Genomic DNA, 20,733 nt, shown 5'->3' on the forward strand with positions numbered 1-20,733 from the left:
CATTCTCATTCTATAACCAATACGCACGAGAATCCGGTTTCAGTGCGAGAATAAGTAACAGCAAGAAAAGTAAGCAAACAAACGAAGTTATTTGGAAAAAAATTGTATGCTTTAAAGAAGGGCAAACAGATGACATTCGATGGAGTAAACAAGCAAAAAATGATCGACCTAGAAAGGAAAGAGCGCGTGGCGAGACTAGAACCGGGTGTAAGTCCATGCTTTCAATTGTGAAGGAACAAACAGGTCCTGGTTGGGTTGTCAGTACATTCACGGAAAGTCATAATCATCCATTGTCGACTCCTTCAAAGGTACATTTGTTACGCTCACATCGTAGTATTTCTGCATCAAAAAAAGCCCTAAGTCAACAATTTGCAGAAGCCAATGTGCCAACTTGTCAACAAATGAGATTATTTGAAATAGAGTCTGAGGGCCTGAGCATGTAGGTTCCTTAGAGAGTGATATGAGAAACTATGAGAAAAGTGTCAGTGATGAGCATAAGGGTATCGATGTAGAGACATTGATTGATTTCTTCGAATCTGAGAAAGAAAAGAGTTCAATCTTCTTTTTTGATTATGAGACTGATTCAGACAACATATTTACCAGGTGTTTTTGGGCTGATCCTATGTCAAGGAGAGCATACAATGCCTTTGGTGATGTAGTTGTGTTTGATACGACGTATAACACCAACAACTATGGGATGATTTTCGCACCATTTGTTGGGGTTAATCATCATCATCAAACCATTGTTTTTGGTTGTGGATTCTTGAGTGACGAGAAAACTGAATCTTTTGTTTGGTTGCTTAATAAGTTCTTAGAAGCCATGTGTAAAAGTGCACCAAATTTGATAATTACTGATCAGGATCCTGCCATGACGAAAGCCATAGCACAAGTTTGGCCTCAAACAACACACCGTTATTGTCTGTGGCACATACTGAACAAATTCCCAGAAAAATTAAACCCACTGATTTTCCATGACCATTATCAAAGCATAAAGAATGTCATTGTGCATTCCTCAACGTCGAACGAATTTGAGAGCTCATGGGAATATGTTATGCATTGTGCTAACTTAGAACAGCACGAGTGGCTCTCATTGATGTATGAGTTGCGATATAAGTGGGTGCCAGCTTATTTTAATCATGTATTCTCTGCAGGGATGTCAAGTAGCCAGCGATCTGAAAGTCCACATGCCTTTTTCAAGAGGTATGTATCTAGCAAAAACTCATTGATGGATTTTATTATCCGTTTCAATAAGGCACTCCGATAGCAAAGACACAATGAGTTAGTTGCAGATCATGTTGATATGAATGAGCGTCCCAAGATTCAGTCAAACTGGCCAATGGAATCTCAGATGGTTAATGTGTACACGAAGAAGAAATGGTTGGAGGTTCAAAAGGAAATCAGTCAGAGTCATGGTTATTACGTGCAACCAGAATTTGTGGGAACTGAGTTTGGGGTTTACAAGGTGAAGAATTTCCAAGGTTCTTCTTCTTCGAAACCAAGAGTGCTTACTCATGCCATTCAAGGAGATTATATATCTTGCAGTTGTATGAAATTTCAGTTTGAGGGAATCCCGTGCAGGCATATCTTAGCATTTTTTCGTATAAATCAAGTTTTTCATTTGCCTGTTAAGTACATTCTAAAACGTTGGACTCAAGATGCCAAAAATGTAGCATTATTTCCTATGGACGAGCAAAATGTGATGGACGACCCAAAAAGGTGTTTGATGTCAAGACATTTGAGGTTATCCTACAAATCTTCTGCATTAGTTGATGTTGCATCGTTGACTGTTGAGGGAACAAACTTCTTGTCCGCACAATTTGATTATATTGGCAGTAAAATGAAGGAGATGAATATTGATACAACATTAAGCGGTGGAAGTCAAAGTAGAAGAGCCACAAACGGGACCATTGGTATCATTGATCCGTCTGATATCAGAACAAAAGGGTGTGGGAAGAGATTAAAATCGTCGAAGGAGAAGTCGACCTCAAAGGGAAGACTGTGTCGTGGATGTGGGCTTCGAGGTGTGCTACATGACAAACGCAACTGTCCAAATTTGCAAGACGGGTCTGTGTTGATCACCAGTGTTTATTTTAAGTGTTTTAGTTTCAAACTAAATAATTTCATTATTGGTTAACATTACTAACCATGTTCAACATTATCCATGTCAAATATTAATATTCAAAACCAAGATGACAGCGCAGATGACGATGATTTTGGATCGATAGATGGTACATTAATTAGTTTAAAATATGTGGTTTGCCCGATGATAGTAACTTTAAAGGCGTTGGTTTTTTTTTTTTTTTTTTGTAGGTTCTAATAACTGGAATTAATATATGTTTTCTACATTCAAGTGGTGCAACACTGCAGTGAAACTTCTTACCACAATAATTTACTGCTACTGGAATAATAATTTACTATTGACAATGAACCACAATATGTCTACTCATCGTCACTAAATTGTAGAGCTTTCAAATTTTCTTGTAACAGTTCCAAATTCTTCTTCATCTCATCCAAGTTCTGTTCTATCTACTGCAACTTCTTTCCTCTTTCAGACTGCGAAACTTTAGCACTTGAATTGGAATTTACTCTTGAACTTGAACTTACACTTGCACTTGCACTCGTACATGCGCTTTCATTTCCAGTAGATTGTTTGGCCACAAATGTTTGATAAGCTCTTTCGGCCTCCTCTCTATTTTTGAAAGACTGGTGGATAGCACCCTTATGTCCGTTAACTTTAGAATATGCTTCTGCCCACGTGTTATAAACACCTGGTTCACGGCCAACAAATACAACATATGTTTTCCCCTATATTATTAAAAAAACACAAACACCTTATAAACATGTATTAATAAAATATCCAAACAGAAAATGAATGAAATATCCAAGAATGAAGAAGCCTGCAATACATCCAAGAATTCATCACCAATAATGACAATACGTAGTATGATTAAATAATAAGCTTTCCTTCCACTTCCAAACAACTCGAAACAACTTCCCACCTCTCAATTACCACGTCTTTCAAGCTACGATGAATAAGAATATAACAAGTAAACAAGACCAACACAAAACCCACAAACATTATTGCATAAAATTCACTAAATAAGGACACATATCACTAGCTAATTATGTACCAACATAAAGTTGATAAAATTCACAATTGACAGAACCCACCCCATATTACTGCATAAAATGCATTAATACTTGGTAATTATACATGAAATTCAAACAATTGGTATCTATTTAGTAGATTGACAGAACCCACAAATGAAATTATACATAAAATTCACAATTGACAAAAAACACACATATTACTGCAACAAGAACAAACCAACGAAATTTCTCGTTATTAAAAATAATGAGAATATATCGAAAATCCTTAATGCTATGCAGACAACAAGAATCCATGGAAAAACATGAATCGGAACTTTCTGAACTCGATTTTTGTGTTTTATTGCGAGTTAGCAAGCTTGATTATACCAATTTTTACAAAAGAGATATTTATCACACATTATTTATTATCCCCTTAAGTTCCATGTTATGATATAATTTAAAAGATAAAATCATTAGAATTTGAAGTTGTATTTAATTATTATTGAATATTTTATTTAGTTCACACATGAAAAATTTTTTTTTTCCAAAAGCATTATTTTTATTATAAATATAAATAAAAATGACTCGTATTATAAATAAAAATTCGTGAGATCCATGTCTCGATACTTCCTAAATATATATATCAGATATATTTAACTTCTAAAGTTCTAATGTTTTATATTCGACACACCAATCAATAAAATTGTTTTATGATGAATTTTTAAATATATTATTATTTTATTGTAAATAGATAAATCAAACATCCTCGGGGCGTGGACCCCGCGAGACACACGAGGAATAGGCGCGTGGTGGTCCCCACAGACTGCTGCTTCCTTTGTGTGTATGGACGTTGGGGACGAGATACCAGCCTGGATCTGCGGCTATGCAATTTAATTTAAATTATTAAACTATATATAAATATAAATTATATAAAATTATACAATAATACAATATGCATCAGCACAAAGAAACAAGTGGATCATCGCACACGTGATTTTGTGTGTTAAAAAAAAATTTAAAATGAAATAATTTTTTATTTTAAATCAAAAGTCTATGTTGATGTAAATGAACCAAACCGCTCGTAAACTATTTGAAGCTCGATTTGATAAAAATTTGTTTGAGCTCGTTAATATAAATGAAATAAACTCAAACTTTACAATATTCAACTCGTTAACTCGATAACATGTTCGTTAATGGGCTTATGAATCGACTTTTAGATTGAAAAAAAAATTTTTCATACTAGATTTATAGATTTTACATTTTACTTATGAAAATATATAAAAATCTATTCATAGATTAAAATTATATTTTTAATAAGAATCTTATATTTTCACTAAATATATATTTTAGTTTTAAATGAATTTAATGAATATTTAAATTTATAATTTATGTTCATTAATCTAGTTAAGACGCGATAAAAGCTCAACTAAACTCACGAGACATGAATACATTCGTTAAATAAAGCTCGAGCTCGATTCGATTATAAACGAATCCAACTCAAACATTCAAAAGTTTGATTCTACTAGATCTCTGCTCTCGATTGTTGGAAAATAGATGATCTAGTGCAAATTTAAAGAATGGAGGAAGTTTCTAGTTTGCTTACATATTTATGATGATGATGATGATGATGATGATGATGATGATGATTATTATTATTATTATTATTATTATTATTATTATTTATCCAAAACATAAATGTATTTTTTTATTATATAAAACTAGAAAAATCAATGTTCTAATTTACTAACCATTTTCATTTAATTATTAATGATTTTATGATGGTTGTTGGCTTTATGATTCTTTATGATGTGAGGGTGTGAATTCAAATTTTGAATTACATCTTTAATATTAGACTTATATATTGATATTTCTCATTATTGGGATTATATTTAATTCTTATTTGAAAATAAAAATTGTTTTTTTCAAATATTTATTTTTTCAGAAAACAAAGAAATGTGTGTTGGTAATAACAGTTTGTCGAGTGGGCCTTCACTGGATTTCTATTATTAATTTATATTTATTTGGGCTTTCAAAAAGCTGTTAAATAATCAATCTTTCGGGCCTTAATTATAATTGATAGAATTTATCCGTCTGGATCGAAATTATTTAATTAAATATGTCAAATTGTAATTAAAGAAAAAAGTATACGCATAATGGTTATTGAAACAATTAAATTTTTTTGAATAGAGACAATTGATTTTTTTTATGAAGATAAACCTGACGACTGTTATTTTTCGTTGTATGTCGGACCATTTGAAATTCTAGAGAAAATGAGAATACTTGCCTGCAGACTGACATTGCCACCAGATATGTCTAGAATCCACAATGTCGTCCACGTTTCACAACTAAAAAGACAACTAAAATGACATATTCCGATGGGGAACAAAGATATATATTGCATGCTTTCAGAAACCATTATAAACAGAGATATTGTGTGCCCTAATTGAAATAAATTTTTTAAATTTTATTTTACATATTGTTTTCAATAATCTCCTTAGGTAAGTTACTAAATTTATTATATACCTAACAAGTCAAAATTTCAAATATCATTCACTTCTGATTTTTCTCACTTTTTCATAATTTATAAATTTAATCATATTTCTAAAAACATAAACTTTTGATGACACTTCTCTAGGTTTCTCAAAAATTTATTAAGCTAAACACTTAAATTTAAGCATGACAAATAAAAAGATTGAATATTGCACTAATCTGGATGAGATGCTTAGACCATATATACGCATTGATATAAGGTTGCACTTGAATTGATAAATTTGATTTGGAGTGACATTTTATTTGAGGAATGATGTGGTGTGGATTTGAAATTGAATAACTTAATAATCATACTTATTTGAATTCTATTTGAATTTTGTTCATCTAATCAGGTCAAAAAATTTAAACGCGATGAATTTAAAATTTATCGTCTGATCAAATCTTTCAATACAAACAAAACCTAAGCTTCACCAAAATTGATTAAGTTGTTTTCTCTTAAAAAAAATGATTAAGTTATTTTAAAGATTTCTTGGGTGACATACACAAATGGCGGTTTTTTCATAGGAAAGTTAGTTACCAGTTAATGAAAAATGGAACTAAATTGAGAGATATTAAATGTTTAACCTAGTAATTGATCGAAATAGGGGGTCCAGTTTTTACAAGTCCAAACCAAAATTTTAAAAATTTTATTAATTCGGCCGACCTACAATATTTTAGGCAGATTTGTCCCAAATCTGATTTTTTAATTTTCTGGAACGATAGAATCCGGCTGTTTATGACTATGGACCGCTGCCTTTTTAAAAACTTTAAAAAGTAATTAAGAGTAAGTATCTAATGAGACGTGAGACGGGTCGATCTATCCACAGTTATCATGAAATTAATACTTTTGAGAATATTAAATAATTTTTTTAATTAATTGGGCTGTGTCGGAGATCCGTCCCACAAAATAATCTGTGCGATGTTCACACAATAGTTTTCGTAATTTATTTAATATATACTTTTAAATATTCTATTATTAATAATTAAATACACTGAAATTATATTAAATTGGTCTTTCTCAACCAAAATCTACTCTTATTATTAATAATTAAAGTTCCTAAAACAACAAACTACTTCTCATATATTAATGAAACCTTTTATAGTTACAAAAAAAAAAAAGAAAAAAAACTCTAACGATGCACTTCATATTCCACATTTATCATTTAATCCTATATTATCTTAAACAATTTCAGTTTTAAAAATTTTTATTTTAAAATTCAAAGAGAAAATATACTTGAATTGCCTGGATAAAAAGGTAGGCAACGTGCAATTAACATCTTCATTTGAATAACATAGTATTATATAAATACAGATAAAATATTTTATTGCTATTTATTTTTTTTCCTGTAGTACTAGGAATTTTTTTTTTTTATTACGTAGTCAACTGTGTCTCTTCAATGTTCTAAAATATCAGTGGTGCAAAAACAGATGGGAGAAAATGTAGCTGTTATATTTAATCAATACGTACATCAAGAAATGTATTTTAAAGTATAAAAATAATTTAAAGAATGAATGTGCGTATTTCAAATCCATCAAAATTACATCTATATTAATAAATTAATAAATTGGTGGATTTGAAATTTAACTAATAATATAAATTTATCCAAATAATGAATTTGAAATTCATAGTTTCAAATAACTCGATCTAACTATACTTTATATCTAATCACAAACACACTACATAAATAGTATTTATCTCTTACTTTTCAAATTCCGAATTTTTTGACATAGAAGAAACTATATTCTTATTTGCTATATAAAATTTCAAAATACATCGAGATTTTAATTTTAAAAGACGGATAGCAAATTGACACAAACGATCGGACCTAGTTATTTGTAAATTAAAAAAAACGCGTGAGACTGGGTAGTGACAATGTGAGATGAATGTTAAATGATGTATGATAAATCAATATATACGGAGAATTATTTATAACTCCAATTCTAAGTAAAGCTCGAGTCAAACGTTCTATAAAAGAAAGATGTGTAATCAACTAATAATTAATTTACTGTACCAAAACGGTTAAGTTGAACATTATGTATTATTGTCTACTTCATTTCATTCAACAATATGTAAAATTGATAATATGATTCCCAACAAAACGAGATTTAATTTACATTTATTATCGAGTTTGCCAATATTTTCTGAGGAGTAAGTCTCTTGTGAGACGGTGTCATGAATCTTTATCTGTGAGAGAGGTCAACTCTACCGATATTCACAATAAAAAGTAATACTCTTAACATAAAAAGTAATAATTTTTAATGGATTTCTGAAATAAGAGATCCGTCTCACAAAATACGATCCGTGAGACCGTCTCACACAAGTTTTTGCCCTTTCTGAGAGTAAATAATAAATATGGCCTAAATTCCCTTAAATTTTTTTTTAGTAAAAAAAATTTAAATTCACCTAATATCAAATTTTATAAAAACTTTGTAAATGATTCTTTCATAATAATGGCGCATAAAATTTGTGCCATAATAATCTCCACTGCCGATGGTGGTCGAGGTAAATTAAAAAATGTCTTAAAAAGCAGCATGTGTTGTCGCTGCTCTATTCGTGGACACATCACCTCAAAGTACGATGATGTCCACACTAGGAATCCCATTTATTCACACAAATTAACTAAATTTTGTCAAAGATTAGCAAATTCCAATGAAATTTTAGTAATAATATCCCTTTTCCATGGAACGGGTGAAAATTTTCTTATTTAATCTAATGACTTGCTACACAAGTGAGATTTGAATTCAAAACATCCATTTTTATGGATTCAAACTTTTGAAATCACTCGAGGTTGTGTTTGGATTGATGAATTTCAAATCCATTGATTTCAAATATATTCAAATGTATTTTTATAGTTGTAGAGAAATAAGATCATAAACTTCAAATTCAACTCCTACGTGTTTTATGTTGTTTCATGGTAATTATGATACATTTCAAGTTTGCTCAATATTAGAGACATTTAACAATAAGAATATAATCGAAATCCATAGATTTCAAATACATATATCGAAATGTAACATGAGAGTGGAGAGCGCACATTAAATTTTTTTTCGTATATGTAAGGAAATAATTTAACGTAAATTAATTATTGGAAAAACTGCAAGTTTAGTTCGTATGTTTCTTTTTCATATTTTAGTGCTTTAAGTTTTCAAATTTCAGTCTTAGTATTATATTTTTTATTTTTGACAATTTTAATATTTTTTCATCAAGATCGCTAATGTGACATTACATACATTATTGACATGTAGTAAAAAAAATAAAATTATAAAGAGAAAAAAACAAAAATAGATAACTAAAAGAGAAATTTGACAATATAAATTAATAAAATCATAAAAAAAAAAGAATGCAATAATTATTCTCCAACTACCCTTTTAAAAACTTTTATATCACTAGTTCGAAAATGAACATGAAAAAAAAACTGTTATATCATCGTCTGAGTTACTTGTAAGTTTAAGTATAACTAAACAATATTCAACTCACGATACCAACATAATAAATAAATGGTCACATTTGGTAACTACGATAAATTGTTCATACTGGTTAGAGTAATCAAAACGTGGTGTTTGAGTTTCTGTATCTTTTAAAATATTTGAGCTGCACAATTACTACTAGTAATAATATTTGGTAAAGTGACAAGTATTCGACCCTATTAATTTATGTTCAAAAAATATATTTGTATTTCATGTCTGTAAATAATATTATTTAAAAATTTCCTCTTTTGCCGTCGGCGCTTCTCAATATATAATTTCTATATTAGCTGTAGTCTGCGACCCTTTTCAGCAACCATCTTTCCCAATTTCTTAAACAAGAAATAATACTAAAATGTCAAGTTTTTTTAAAATTAATACTTTTTATTTGAGATTATTTTGAGTTAACCTTTTGTGTATGTCATTTTCTTTTTCCTTTTTTGTGGGTAAGACTCAATGAAAAAAGACAGAGAATAACAGATTTGTGATTGATATGGAAATTTTTGGTTATGTGGGCCGAAAATAAAGAGAGTGTTGCATCAATTACTATTTCATTTTCATGATAAAAAGATCCCTATTTCTTCTTCATCTTCTTCCTGCTTAACATAATATATATATATGTGTATATATATATATGTATATGTATACACACACACACACACACGCATTAATTTATATGTGCAAGTCATATATAATTTAGAGCCAGCTCAATATTTTTTCTGGGTTCTTTGGTTTATCATCTTTTTTTTTTTCTAATATATATCTCGCCTTTTCTAGAGTAATCAAATCTTTGAGAGCTAGCTAGGGTTTGTAGGTTGTAGCTTTCCTTAATTGAATTTAGTGAAATTTTGAAATTGTTGGCAGAAGAGTTTGTTGGGGTTTTCTGGTGTGCTGGATATATATATATATCTGAGCACTACATACAGGCATAATTAATTGCTTTGGTAAGATTAGGAAATCTTTGAGGTTATTTTATGGTTATTCTTGATAAGGGTTTTCTAAAAAAAAAAATTATGAGCTTTACATAATTTTAAATTTGCAAAAGGGCTTTTTGGATTGATTCTTGCAGCAACAAAAAATGGTGAGAGGGAAGGTGCAAATGAAACGAATAGAGAACGCGACGAGCCGGCAAGTAACGTTTTCGAAGCGTAGGAATGGGATCTTGAAGAAAGCTTATGAGCTCTCGGTTCTTTGTGATGCAGAAGTGGCTTTGATAATTTTTTCTCAGAAGGGGAGACTCTATGAATTCTCAAGTTCAAGGTGATTAAGCTTCAATTAAAATATAATTCTTTTTGTTTTGGAAATCTGATCATATTAACCAATCTCTATGAAATCTCATTTGGATAACTTTTTTAAAATTAACAAGTTTGATAACTTTATTCAAGGTGTACTACTTGGTTAATTCTTGGGTGCTTTTTGGTAGCCTTTGTGTACTCTTTGGCCATTGAGTACCAAATTAAACACTAATTTCTTGATTAAAATATGCATCAATTTAGGGTCTTTTTCTCCTATGTCATTTGATTCTTGAACAGAAACTTTATCATTGATAACTCTCCATTTTCTAGCTTTAGTTGGATACTTGCAAAACGAACTAACTTAATTGTATTCTATATTCTTTGAAGATTGATCCCGAATTCTTAAACAAATCTAAGTAAAATTTTTATTTATTTTTTGTGAAAGGTTTAAATTTTTTTTTTTGGTGTGTAGATATTGCTCAAGAAATTGGAATTATTTTGTGTGTGTCTGATTGTGTATTTTATACACAATTAATTATGACTATATAAGCAAATAGTTAATATTATTGATCATCATACGACTAATTTTATAAAAACTAGCCAGGTAAGGTTTTTTCTTTGTTAATTTGTGTCTCGATCGAGTGAAGAGTTCAGTTTTCCATTTTTATAATAAATCAATTAANGCTAATTGCTTGAATAAATTCAATTCAGCATGCAAAAGATAATAGAGAGATACCTGGAGAATGCTAAAGAAGACAGGAATAATTCCATTGTAGTTGAACAACAAATACAGGTTTCTATAGCTGCTCTTATTTATGCTTTCTCTTCTACATGAATTGCACTTATGGATATAATACACAGAAAAATATTCGACGAACTCGAGTAATTAGGCGAAAACTTTTTTTTATACTGATGTTTATATAAATTGTGTTGATTTTTTGAGACCGATTCTTCTAGCTTGTCTCCATGGGCGGCGCTAGTCATTTTTATTTTTTTTTTTGGTGAATTTTTTTTCAAATTCACTATATTATATATAATTAAAAAAAATTAAAAATACAAGCATAATGTTTAATATTTACTCATAAAATAAAAGTAATAATAAAATTCATTGTATTTGACATATATTAAAAAAAACTGGCTCTTGGACATGATATTAATTTAACATAATAAAAATTATAAAAAAATAATTTACTATTCAAAATACATTACCTAAAAATAGACTCTAAAATAGAAGTGGCACTTTATAAATATTGAGATCCCAAAGAAAAAATTATCCAAATTGATAGAGACCAAAATAATATCACATGCACTATCTCGAAAACATCTTTAAGAAATACGGGTAAGTCTCTTGTAAGGCGGTATCACGGATCTTTATTCGTGAGACATGTCAACATTACCCATATTTAATATAAAAAGTAATATATTTGGCATAAAAAGTAATATTTTTTCATGGGTGACCTAAATAAAATATTTGTTTCACAAAATTGATCAGTGAGATCGTCTCACAGAAATTTTGTTAAAATATTAAGTAAAAAAACCTTGTTAAGAATAGATTTATTATTATTCATAACGATGGGTGACATCTAAACCTCCAAGAAATGAAAAACAAAATAAACATATTGATCCAAAAGCACAAAAGAAATACTATTTATTTGTATAAACAGCAACGATTTAAACAAATATCATCAATTAAGTTGTGTGATCAATTAAAAAAAAGTTACTTAAGAAGATAATAAGTTTAATGAAACAGAAATAATAATAAGGAATGAAATATATCACGTACTATAGAATTTGTCCCATCAAAGTTTTGTAATCCGTAGAAATAAGCAAATAAATAAAAATAAAACGAAATCACGTATTGAACAAATATGGATTAAGACTTGAGAAATGGAAAAATATGGAATTTAGAATTTGGGGAGAAAAGAATAAAAAATTGGATAATGAATAAGGTTAAATGAAGATTTATTTTTACCTAATGGAGATTTATTTTTATGTCCTATATTTATATTTTTCATATAAAATCAACCTAATACCTTCTTAGAAGAGATTTGAGGGGAGGCGACACTTTATCCCGCCCCAGTACCCTACCCCATAAAATAGTAAAATTTCACGATATCATTGTTGTAAATATCGATATACGATATATTTATTATACCTTTAACATTATTCTCTCGAAGAATATATATTTCTTTCAAGAGTGATGTTATTGAGAAGCTGATGATTGTTGCATGCAGCACTTGAAGCATGAAGCAGCCTTCATCTCAAAGAAAATANAGATTTTGGGACAGAATCTCGGAACAAGTTCATTGGAGGATCTTCAAGAAATTGACAGTAAGTTGGAAAAAAGTCTAAAGAAAATCAGGGACAGAAAGGTAAATTCACACGCGCGGTTGCCTTCGAATACTCGATGACTTCGAGTCAACTCGGACTTAATCGAGTTCTAGAATTTCGACAATTTTTTAAAATCAATATTTATGTCTAAAGATCATAATCAAGCTATTTTTCAACACTACACACAAGCATAATTCATTTTAAATTAAGAGTGAGATGTAAATTATTAAGACTTGCATGCTTTTTTCTTGTTCGTTTTCCAGGATCAACTGTACAAAGAGGAAGTTGAAAAATTGCAAGCAAAGGTAATTTATAATCATGCATTTGTGCTCACGCCTCGGATCTATGGATAGGACTCCTGACCGATATTGCTAGCTCAATAATCGTTCTATCTCGTGTTCAGGGACGGACTTACAAAGACCGAGGCAACCTACCTAAAAAAAATTACACAAAAACTCATGTGAAACAGTCTCAAATGTCAATTTTGTGAGATAAATCGACCCAACTCATGAATTTTTTTTATTTTATATCAAAAGTATTATTCTTTTCTATAAATATAAACCAGATCAATTCGTCTCACAAGATCGTCTCACAAAAAACTTATTCCGATCAATTTATTTCTGGTTACGCCCCTTGCTGCTTTAGTTTAGTATCATTCGTTTGGCTGTTTGGGTCATTAATTGGAACTTTATTACCTTTATTCAGGAGAAGCTTCTGTTGGAAGAAAATGCAATATTGTCCCAAAAGGTGAGCAATATTGTCACACAGCCCCCTTTTTATTTAAATATATAATTAATCTTCCGATTTTTTTTATTTTTATTTTTTGGATTGTGAGGTGTTACGTTTTTTCATTTGTTAATTAATTATAACACGATTAAATGTGTTTTTAAACGTTTATATTTTGAAATAAAATTATTTGACATTTTTTTGTCAACAATAAATTTTTTTCATAAAAAATAATCGTTTGCGAGAAAAAGCGGATTTGTTGGCTACACGCGATTTACGCGCGTGACATATATTATATTAGTTATAACGAAATAATTATTTTAAAAGTCTCATAAAATATATCGATACGTATATGAATTTGAATTTTTTTTCCCCCCAATTTTTCCATTGAAATAGTTTTGAAAAATTGCAGAGTGGGTTGAAGGATAGGTGCCGAAGCACAATAAGCACGGAGGTGGTGACTGACTTGTTTATCGGGGCCCCAGTTACACCAAATGGGCCTTCATAATTTTAATAATAATTATTATTATTATGTTTAATAAAGATACACACTGCCAGTGTAATTTTGGTTCTGTAAAATTGTAATTTTGGTTCAGTAAATTTTCCTATTTACAATTTTGGTCATCGTTATTGTTTAATTCCACTTTTAGTTCGTTGTTTTTGCTTACTTCTGAAGTGTCACATCAGCATTTTCGATTAAAATGACTAAAATTGTTAAAACGTAAAAGACACATGACAGAAAAACAAATTTTGACAATATGTGTGATCAAAATTATAAATAGACATATAAGGAGGAGGAAATTTGCTATTTTTATTTACTATTTTTTCAATCGTCAACTATACATTTGTATACACAAGAAACAAATGTAGATCTGGCCCAATAATTGGGAATTGGGCCTTTTTTGGGCTTGAGATTTTGGAGCATATGAAATTTAACAAAGAAATATTATTAATTTAAGGTGCTTGAAAAAGAAAATGTTGTCATGGGGGCAAAGTAGGAAAAAATTTAGTCGAATCTACTTAGTCAATGAATTAATTATTATTTTTGAAGAATATCAAAAAAAAATTTCAAGAGACTCCCTAATGTTAAAATATTATTTTGTTTTTTTAAAAATTTTGAAATTAAAAAATAAAACCAAGTCGTCCTTACTAGCCGCCAATTATTCAATTCACGAATCATGCAAGATGGGAATGGAAATTTCATCAAATTCAAATTTAATTTGTGCTGAGTTAATTGTGCATGGATAGACTTCCTGAAAAGTTATCATGCTTTAACCTGTTGACATTGATTGATGTTATATTTTAACAGTTAATATTGTCTCTGCTGAGGCCTAGTAACAGAGTTGGCTGTAGAGAAAGAGAATAACTAATCTCTAAGGGGGCGTTTGGTTTGGGGGATAAGGGGGGATTATTTTTTTTATCCTACTTAGTCAGCTGTTTGGTACGCGTGATTATTTAACCAAGTCAATCCCTCCTATGAATGATTAAGTTATATTAGGTAGGTTAAAATAATACCTCATGACCCCCTAGGATTATTTATCCAACTCTTAGTACCTCCTATTTTTCCAATTTTACCCTTCTCTTATATTCAAACTCACCACCAATTCCCGCCGCCGCCGCCATGATCGCCGCCGGCCGACCACCAGCCGACCACCGGCCGACATTTCCGGCCGCCGCCTCCCGCCTGCCGTTTCCGGTCGCCGGCCGCCGTCGCGAAGGGGCCGACCACCGGCCGACCGCTGCCGACCACCGACCGATCCCCGGCCGAGCCGCCGGCCGCCGCCTACCGCTTGCCGTTTCCGGTCGCCGGCCGCCGCCGCGAAGGGGAAGGGCAATTTTGTCTTCTCATCAAAAAATTCAAAATTATCCTACACTTAAAAATCTTACCAAACATAATATTATTTTACACCATATATTACAATCATATCACAATCATTTTCTTTATCATTTACATACTAATCATTAGTTTATCCTATCCTTCCAACCAAACATAGCCTAAGAGATATGATACAACATCTACAGATAGACAAGCACGCACCTCCTCAGACTCATAGATCTAACAGCTCGACCCATTAACACTCAAGCCGGTACACTCTGTGCTGGTACGAGTATAATGAAATAAAGTTGCGCATTGACTTCGTGAGACGGGTCAACTCTGCTCATATTTATAATAAAAATTAATATTTTGACATAAAAAGTAATAATTTTTAATATGTAATCTAAATAGAAGATTCGTCTGACAAAATTGACTCATGAAATCGTCTCACAAAATTTTTTGTGTGTATTATTGGTCTACAGAGAATATTAACGTTTAGTCCCAACAAACAAAATTCATGCAGAGTTCCGTGACTCTTTTGCGTCATATAATTATTGTCATTTTCTGGGTCAGTATCACCAGAATGGAACTCGAAACTTGAAATTTTGAATGTAGACATTTTTTTACATACTTTTTTGTCTTTTTAAAAAACAAAATATTACTAGAATTTCACAAATTTACCCGAAGATAAAGATTATTTTTTACATCTAAATCAAGGCATCCAGATATTTTAAATTTTATATTAAAACAATTAAGTTATTTTTACTTACAAAAAAATTGTTAAAAAAATATTAATTTAACATATATGTCCTTCATCAACTTAAATTAAATATATCTAGACTTATAATATGTAAGATCTCTTCAAAAGTATTTTATATAAATCAATTTTAAGTTATATACATAGAAATAGAGTTAACAAGCTTGAACATTTAACATTATCATATAAACCAATTTAAGTTACTGAGACAGTCTCATAAATTTATATCTGTGAGATAAATTAACCCGATTCTTAACTACAATGAGAAGTAATATTTTTAACATAAAAAATAATACATTTTTATGGGTCGGGCTGGGTTAGAAACCTTATATCTTCACTATTTTTTCTTTTCAAACCTTATATCTTCACTGTTGACTAAAATATGTGTTACTGTAAACATTGCCTCAATAACATTCTTTGAATTACTAGCTAATGACAAATAATGATGCAACATTTGTCGTTCAACTAAAAATCATTATAAGTAGTATCACACAACAATCTAAGTATCACGTTCGATCAAATTCACATTATGAATAATTATTGTTCTTCAATAATGTATCTCGTAATAGTTGGACCAATTTATAAATAATGAGAATCACAAACAAAATATTTAGAGTGATGATATATGTACATCAACATTTGTATATCGAATCTTACATCATAAGAATATAAATATTAAAATTTAATTTATCAAGATCTCATTATATATTGAATACAGAATCTCGTAATATAATAATAAAATATCACGATATATGATATATTGAATGTATCTTTAACATTATCATAATACATGAGTTTTGTCACTGATAGTTAAACAACTCAATTATTATACATCTTCAACAACTCAACTTTCACGTTTCAATCGTCCTCCAACTTCCTACTACACCAATTATTATTTCCCAACAAAATGTCTTTATATTATTATTTTTCTCACAATATTTTTCTCGTAAATTTATCTTTAGGGAGAAAATGTACTTATAAAAGGAACAATCGAAAATGGTCCCAACCAACCAACGAGATATTTGAGATGTGATGGGACATACCTCGTACGGAAACAAATAAAATTTAAACTATTATTTATATATATTTGTAATCGTTCAATTATTTGTAACTCGAAAAATTTAGAAAATCTATGTATGTTTTAATAGAGTTTGAAAAAAAAAAACATTAATAATTCCGAGGGGTAAAATAAATATTATAAGTCAAACTCTAATAATTTGAGTTAAAGTTATTATTATTATTATTATTATTATATTTCAATTTATTATCCTCATATTATAGATTATTATCTTATACTATGAGTCAAACGATCATATCAAAATTTTAGATATCGATATACAACGGTGCATGAACAATTCGAATTTTTAAAAAAAGATCAATGTCATTAGCACTTGTTAGTTGTCCCACATCATTTAGATAAAATACATGAGAGTTGCATATATGGACTTGGTCAATCAGCCACTTGAGCTAACTTTTGGGGTTCAGTTAGGTCAAAGTCTCAATCACAGAGCCCAAGATCCACCGTTATGTACGTGTTGGAGTGCCTATAGTTAGGCCATCCGTTCTGCTTATAGTTAGGTCATTTGTAAACTTCACGCTCCAGATGTTCAATACTATGCGTGAGGGGTGTGTGTTAGTTGTCCCATATCATGTGGATAAAATACTTGAGAGTTTCATATATGGACTTGGACAATCCTTCCCCTTAAGCTAGTTTTTGAGGTTGAGTTAGGTCCAATTCTTATATTGTGCTTTGTTTTTTCAAAAGCTTTTAAATACATCTTTAGTATTCTTAAATTGGGCATAACAAACCAATTTTAAATATTAGATTGATGTGGATTTTTGAGTTGATTCTCAGCGAAAGAAATATGATCTTTTGTAGATTCGTTTTTTTTTTTAAAATAGATAACTTCATTAGGCATGATATAATTAAAAGGAGGATCGTCTCAGACATAATCTAATTCATAATTCATAAATAACTCATAAAACTTACATGATAGTTGAATTCTTGTAGACGGGAGAAATAAACACAGAAAGATGAAAGAGAACTTGTTTATTATACTTGACAGAATGTTGCGTAAAATAATGCGTACCAAATACAATGGAGAGGTCATTCTTAAATATCACTACAATTGACATTTTACTTGGTCTTGACATAATATTATATTATAGTAAATATACTTTGCTTTCACTGTGTGACATGACATAAAGATAAAATATTTACAAAACGAGACAAAATACAAATAAAACTTAGTGTAATATTTATTAGAATATTTCCACTGCTACACAAATTACAATAAAAAACATAGTGGATACATTCCACTATGCAAATTATTGTAATAAATAAATATTATATGAATGAATACATTATAATAACTATTCTATTTATTACAATGAAAAATTATATGAATGAATACATTCCCGTGGATGATTCATATGAATAAGAATTCAATCTCTTTTAAGACAAAATTCGAATTTAATGACTATATGATTTTTTATTTAATTAAATGATATTTAAAAGTCTTCCGTAAGATGTTAACATAGGGAGTTTCAATGCCCCACGTATTTTAAAAATAGATCACCCCGTTTCGATGATTGTTAACTCATTTGAAATAAATGTCTTAAATTTTGTAGTAAAATTTTAGGTTCAGGATCCAATTTTAATAAACCCTCCACTATTTTAATTTTTTATATGCTATTACCTCATGGTTAAAAAAAAAAACTGATGTACCATCAAGTATTGCATACAATTTAAAATGATGAAAAAACTAGTAAAAATAAAATTTAGAAATTGAAATTTGATAGCTTATACATGTACTACAATGACGATGTTTCGAAGCCATTGTTCTAAAAATCTACCTAGACACGTTTAGGTGCTAAGCGGTGGTCGACCGCCTAGAAAAAATGCTAGTCGAACAGCCTAGACGGCAACGCTGTCTAAGAGGTTCTAGGTGGTTAGGGCTTTAATATTTATTTTTTTTGGTTATTTTTTTAAAATTTTTTTTGTCCTTTAATTTATATTAAAAATTCAATTAAAAATGAATGGATTTTTTTATAAACCCTAAACCAAAATCCAATAAGAAATGTGATTTGTTGGCTTGATCTAACACTTCAAACTTCATCTGCAATCTAGAGTGAGAAAATTTCACAAGAAAGATTTTGCATCCGAATAAGAAGAAGATCGCAATGATGATATTTAATTAATTTAAACAACGATTTAATATCCTAAAATAAAAAAAAATCATCTTGTTTTTTTATTAGTCATGTTTTACACACCTATATCAAATAATGATTTAATATCCAAAAATAAAAATAAAAAATAATTTAAAGATATTAATATATAATATCACTAAATATTATAAAAATTAATTATAAAAAATCGCATCGGCGCCGCATGAGCGACTAGGCACTAAGCGATAGGGTAGTCACATGCTTACCGTTTTTTAGAACACTATTCAAAACAAGTTGATGTAGTTTCGATATAAGGTGATAATTTCAGCTCGAATTTAAAGGATATATAAGAAAAATAAATTATAGATAAATAATATGATGTGATAAAATATATGTTGTTTTATATGTTTTTAGGCAATAATTTTTGTGAGACGGATATCTTATTTGGGTCATCCATGAAAAATTATTACTTTTTATGCTAAGAGTATTATTTTTTATTGTGAATATCGGTAGGGTTGACCTGTCTCACAAATAAATATTCATGAGACCGTCTCACAAATAAATATTCGTGAGACCGTCTCACAAGAGATATATACTCATGTTTTTATTGTGATTGATTAATTTTCTGTATTTTCTTGTATGACCTAAATACTCCTTTACTGTTTTTCCCCAATTTTTTTAAAAAATTAAATTCAAATTATAGATTAAAAATTACTCCTACACTTATACATATATAATTTACTTTCCAAAATAAATCAAATTATCACTTTTTTCCCTATAAATATTTAATCCATATTCTTTTTATTTTAGTCATCATCAAAATGCATTCAAAATGACTGAAATTAAATCAGAATGAACTAAATGAGCTGTAGCTATTTCATGAAGAAAATTAGTTTTTGGAAATTAATTTAGGGCACATGAACAAGCATCAAAATGGAAGACATGATCAAGAAATTCTGGAAATGGAATAGTGGTGCTCGGCAAAATCACCAACCAGAGTGGTTTCAATGGTGGTGGAAAATATGTAATTTCATATGTTCACTGGATTTTATGATGTCCCTGTTATAATTAGGTCTTGGAAATAAACCAACTGATTATAGATGATAAAATATTAATCTGCATATCGAACAGTGAAATAGTCTCATATGAAATATTACTCGAACTGATTATACCTAATCAACGCACTTATTTCCTTTATTAAATTTTTTTTTTTGCCAATTTTAATAAGTATAGGAGAAGGTATGATTTATTGTTTTGTAAAAGATCTTTATTTTAAATGTTTTTCTTTACATTGGGACAAACTGATAGAAGACATAACTATAATTAAGTATTATGCTACAAATTTTATGATTTTTTCCGTTTATATCGGAAATAAAAATAAAAAAGGCCTTACAACATGAATAGATTTATCTAAGAATTTATATAGGATTTATCTAAGAAGTATTCCATGTACAACATGAATAGACCTTAACTCATAATTACTTCTCGTACAATGTGAGTAGAGCTAAACTGATCATGGATATTGTTAGAACATTTACGTTTTGGTGATTTAACAAAGTTGATGATTCAATAGATAAATACAAAGTCTAGTCGAATTGAATTCAAAGAAAGAAACG

At 29.6% G+C, this 20,733-nt stretch overlaps 2 protein-coding genes across 2 annotated transcripts; both read left to right on the top strand.

Moving 5' to 3' along the window:
• The first annotated feature begins 460 nt into the window (after nt 1-460).
• On the top strand, nt 461-2,668 carry LOC140986556 (protein FAR1-RELATED SEQUENCE 5-like). The gene is made up of 3 exons (XM_073454850.1): nt 461-1,200; nt 1,270-2,021; nt 2,553-2,668. The coding sequence occupies exons 1-3, from the start codon at nt 461-463 to the stop codon at nt 2,666-2,668; spliced, it is 1,608 nt and encodes a 535-aa protein (XP_073310951.1).
• Nucleotides 2,669-9,541: 6,873 nt separating this feature from the next.
• LOC140986792 (MADS-box protein AGL42-like) lies at nt 9,542-13,924 on the top strand. The gene is made up of 6 exons (XM_073455149.1): nt 9,542-10,344; nt 11,031-11,112; nt 12,554-12,691; nt 12,914-12,955; nt 13,356-13,397; nt 13,789-13,924. Exons 1-6 carry the CDS (start codon nt 10,163-10,165, stop codon nt 13,882-13,884), a joined length of 582 nt encoding a protein of 193 aa, XP_073311250.1. The 5' UTR covers nt 9,542-10,162; the 3' UTR covers nt 13,885-13,924.
• Nucleotides 13,925-20,733: the final 6,809 nt, after the last annotated feature.

This window comes from Primulina huaijiensis, chromosome 10 (genome assembly GCF_012295235.1).
Source record: "Primulina huaijiensis isolate GDHJ02 chromosome 10, ASM1229523v2, whole genome shotgun sequence".
NCBI classification, from domain to species: domain Eukaryota; kingdom Viridiplantae; phylum Streptophyta; class Magnoliopsida; order Lamiales; family Gesneriaceae; genus Primulina; species Primulina huaijiensis.

What these genes read in the sequence shown, in the direction of transcription:
- LOC140986556 (XM_073454850.1), top strand. Translation starts at nt 461, where the DNA reads ATGAGAAACTATGAGAAAAGTGTCAGTGATGAGCATAAGGGTATCGAT. An exon ending in CCACATGCCTTTTTCAAGAG is followed by an intron (nt 1,201 to 1,269) that starts GTATGTATCTAG and finishes CCGATAGCAAAG; the next exon opens with ACACAATGAGTTAGTTGCAG. An exon ending in TCGTGGATGTGGGCTTCGAG is followed by an intron (nt 2,022 to 2,552) that starts GTGTGCTACATG and finishes TTCCTCTTTCAG; the next exon opens with ACTGCGAAACTTTAGCACTT.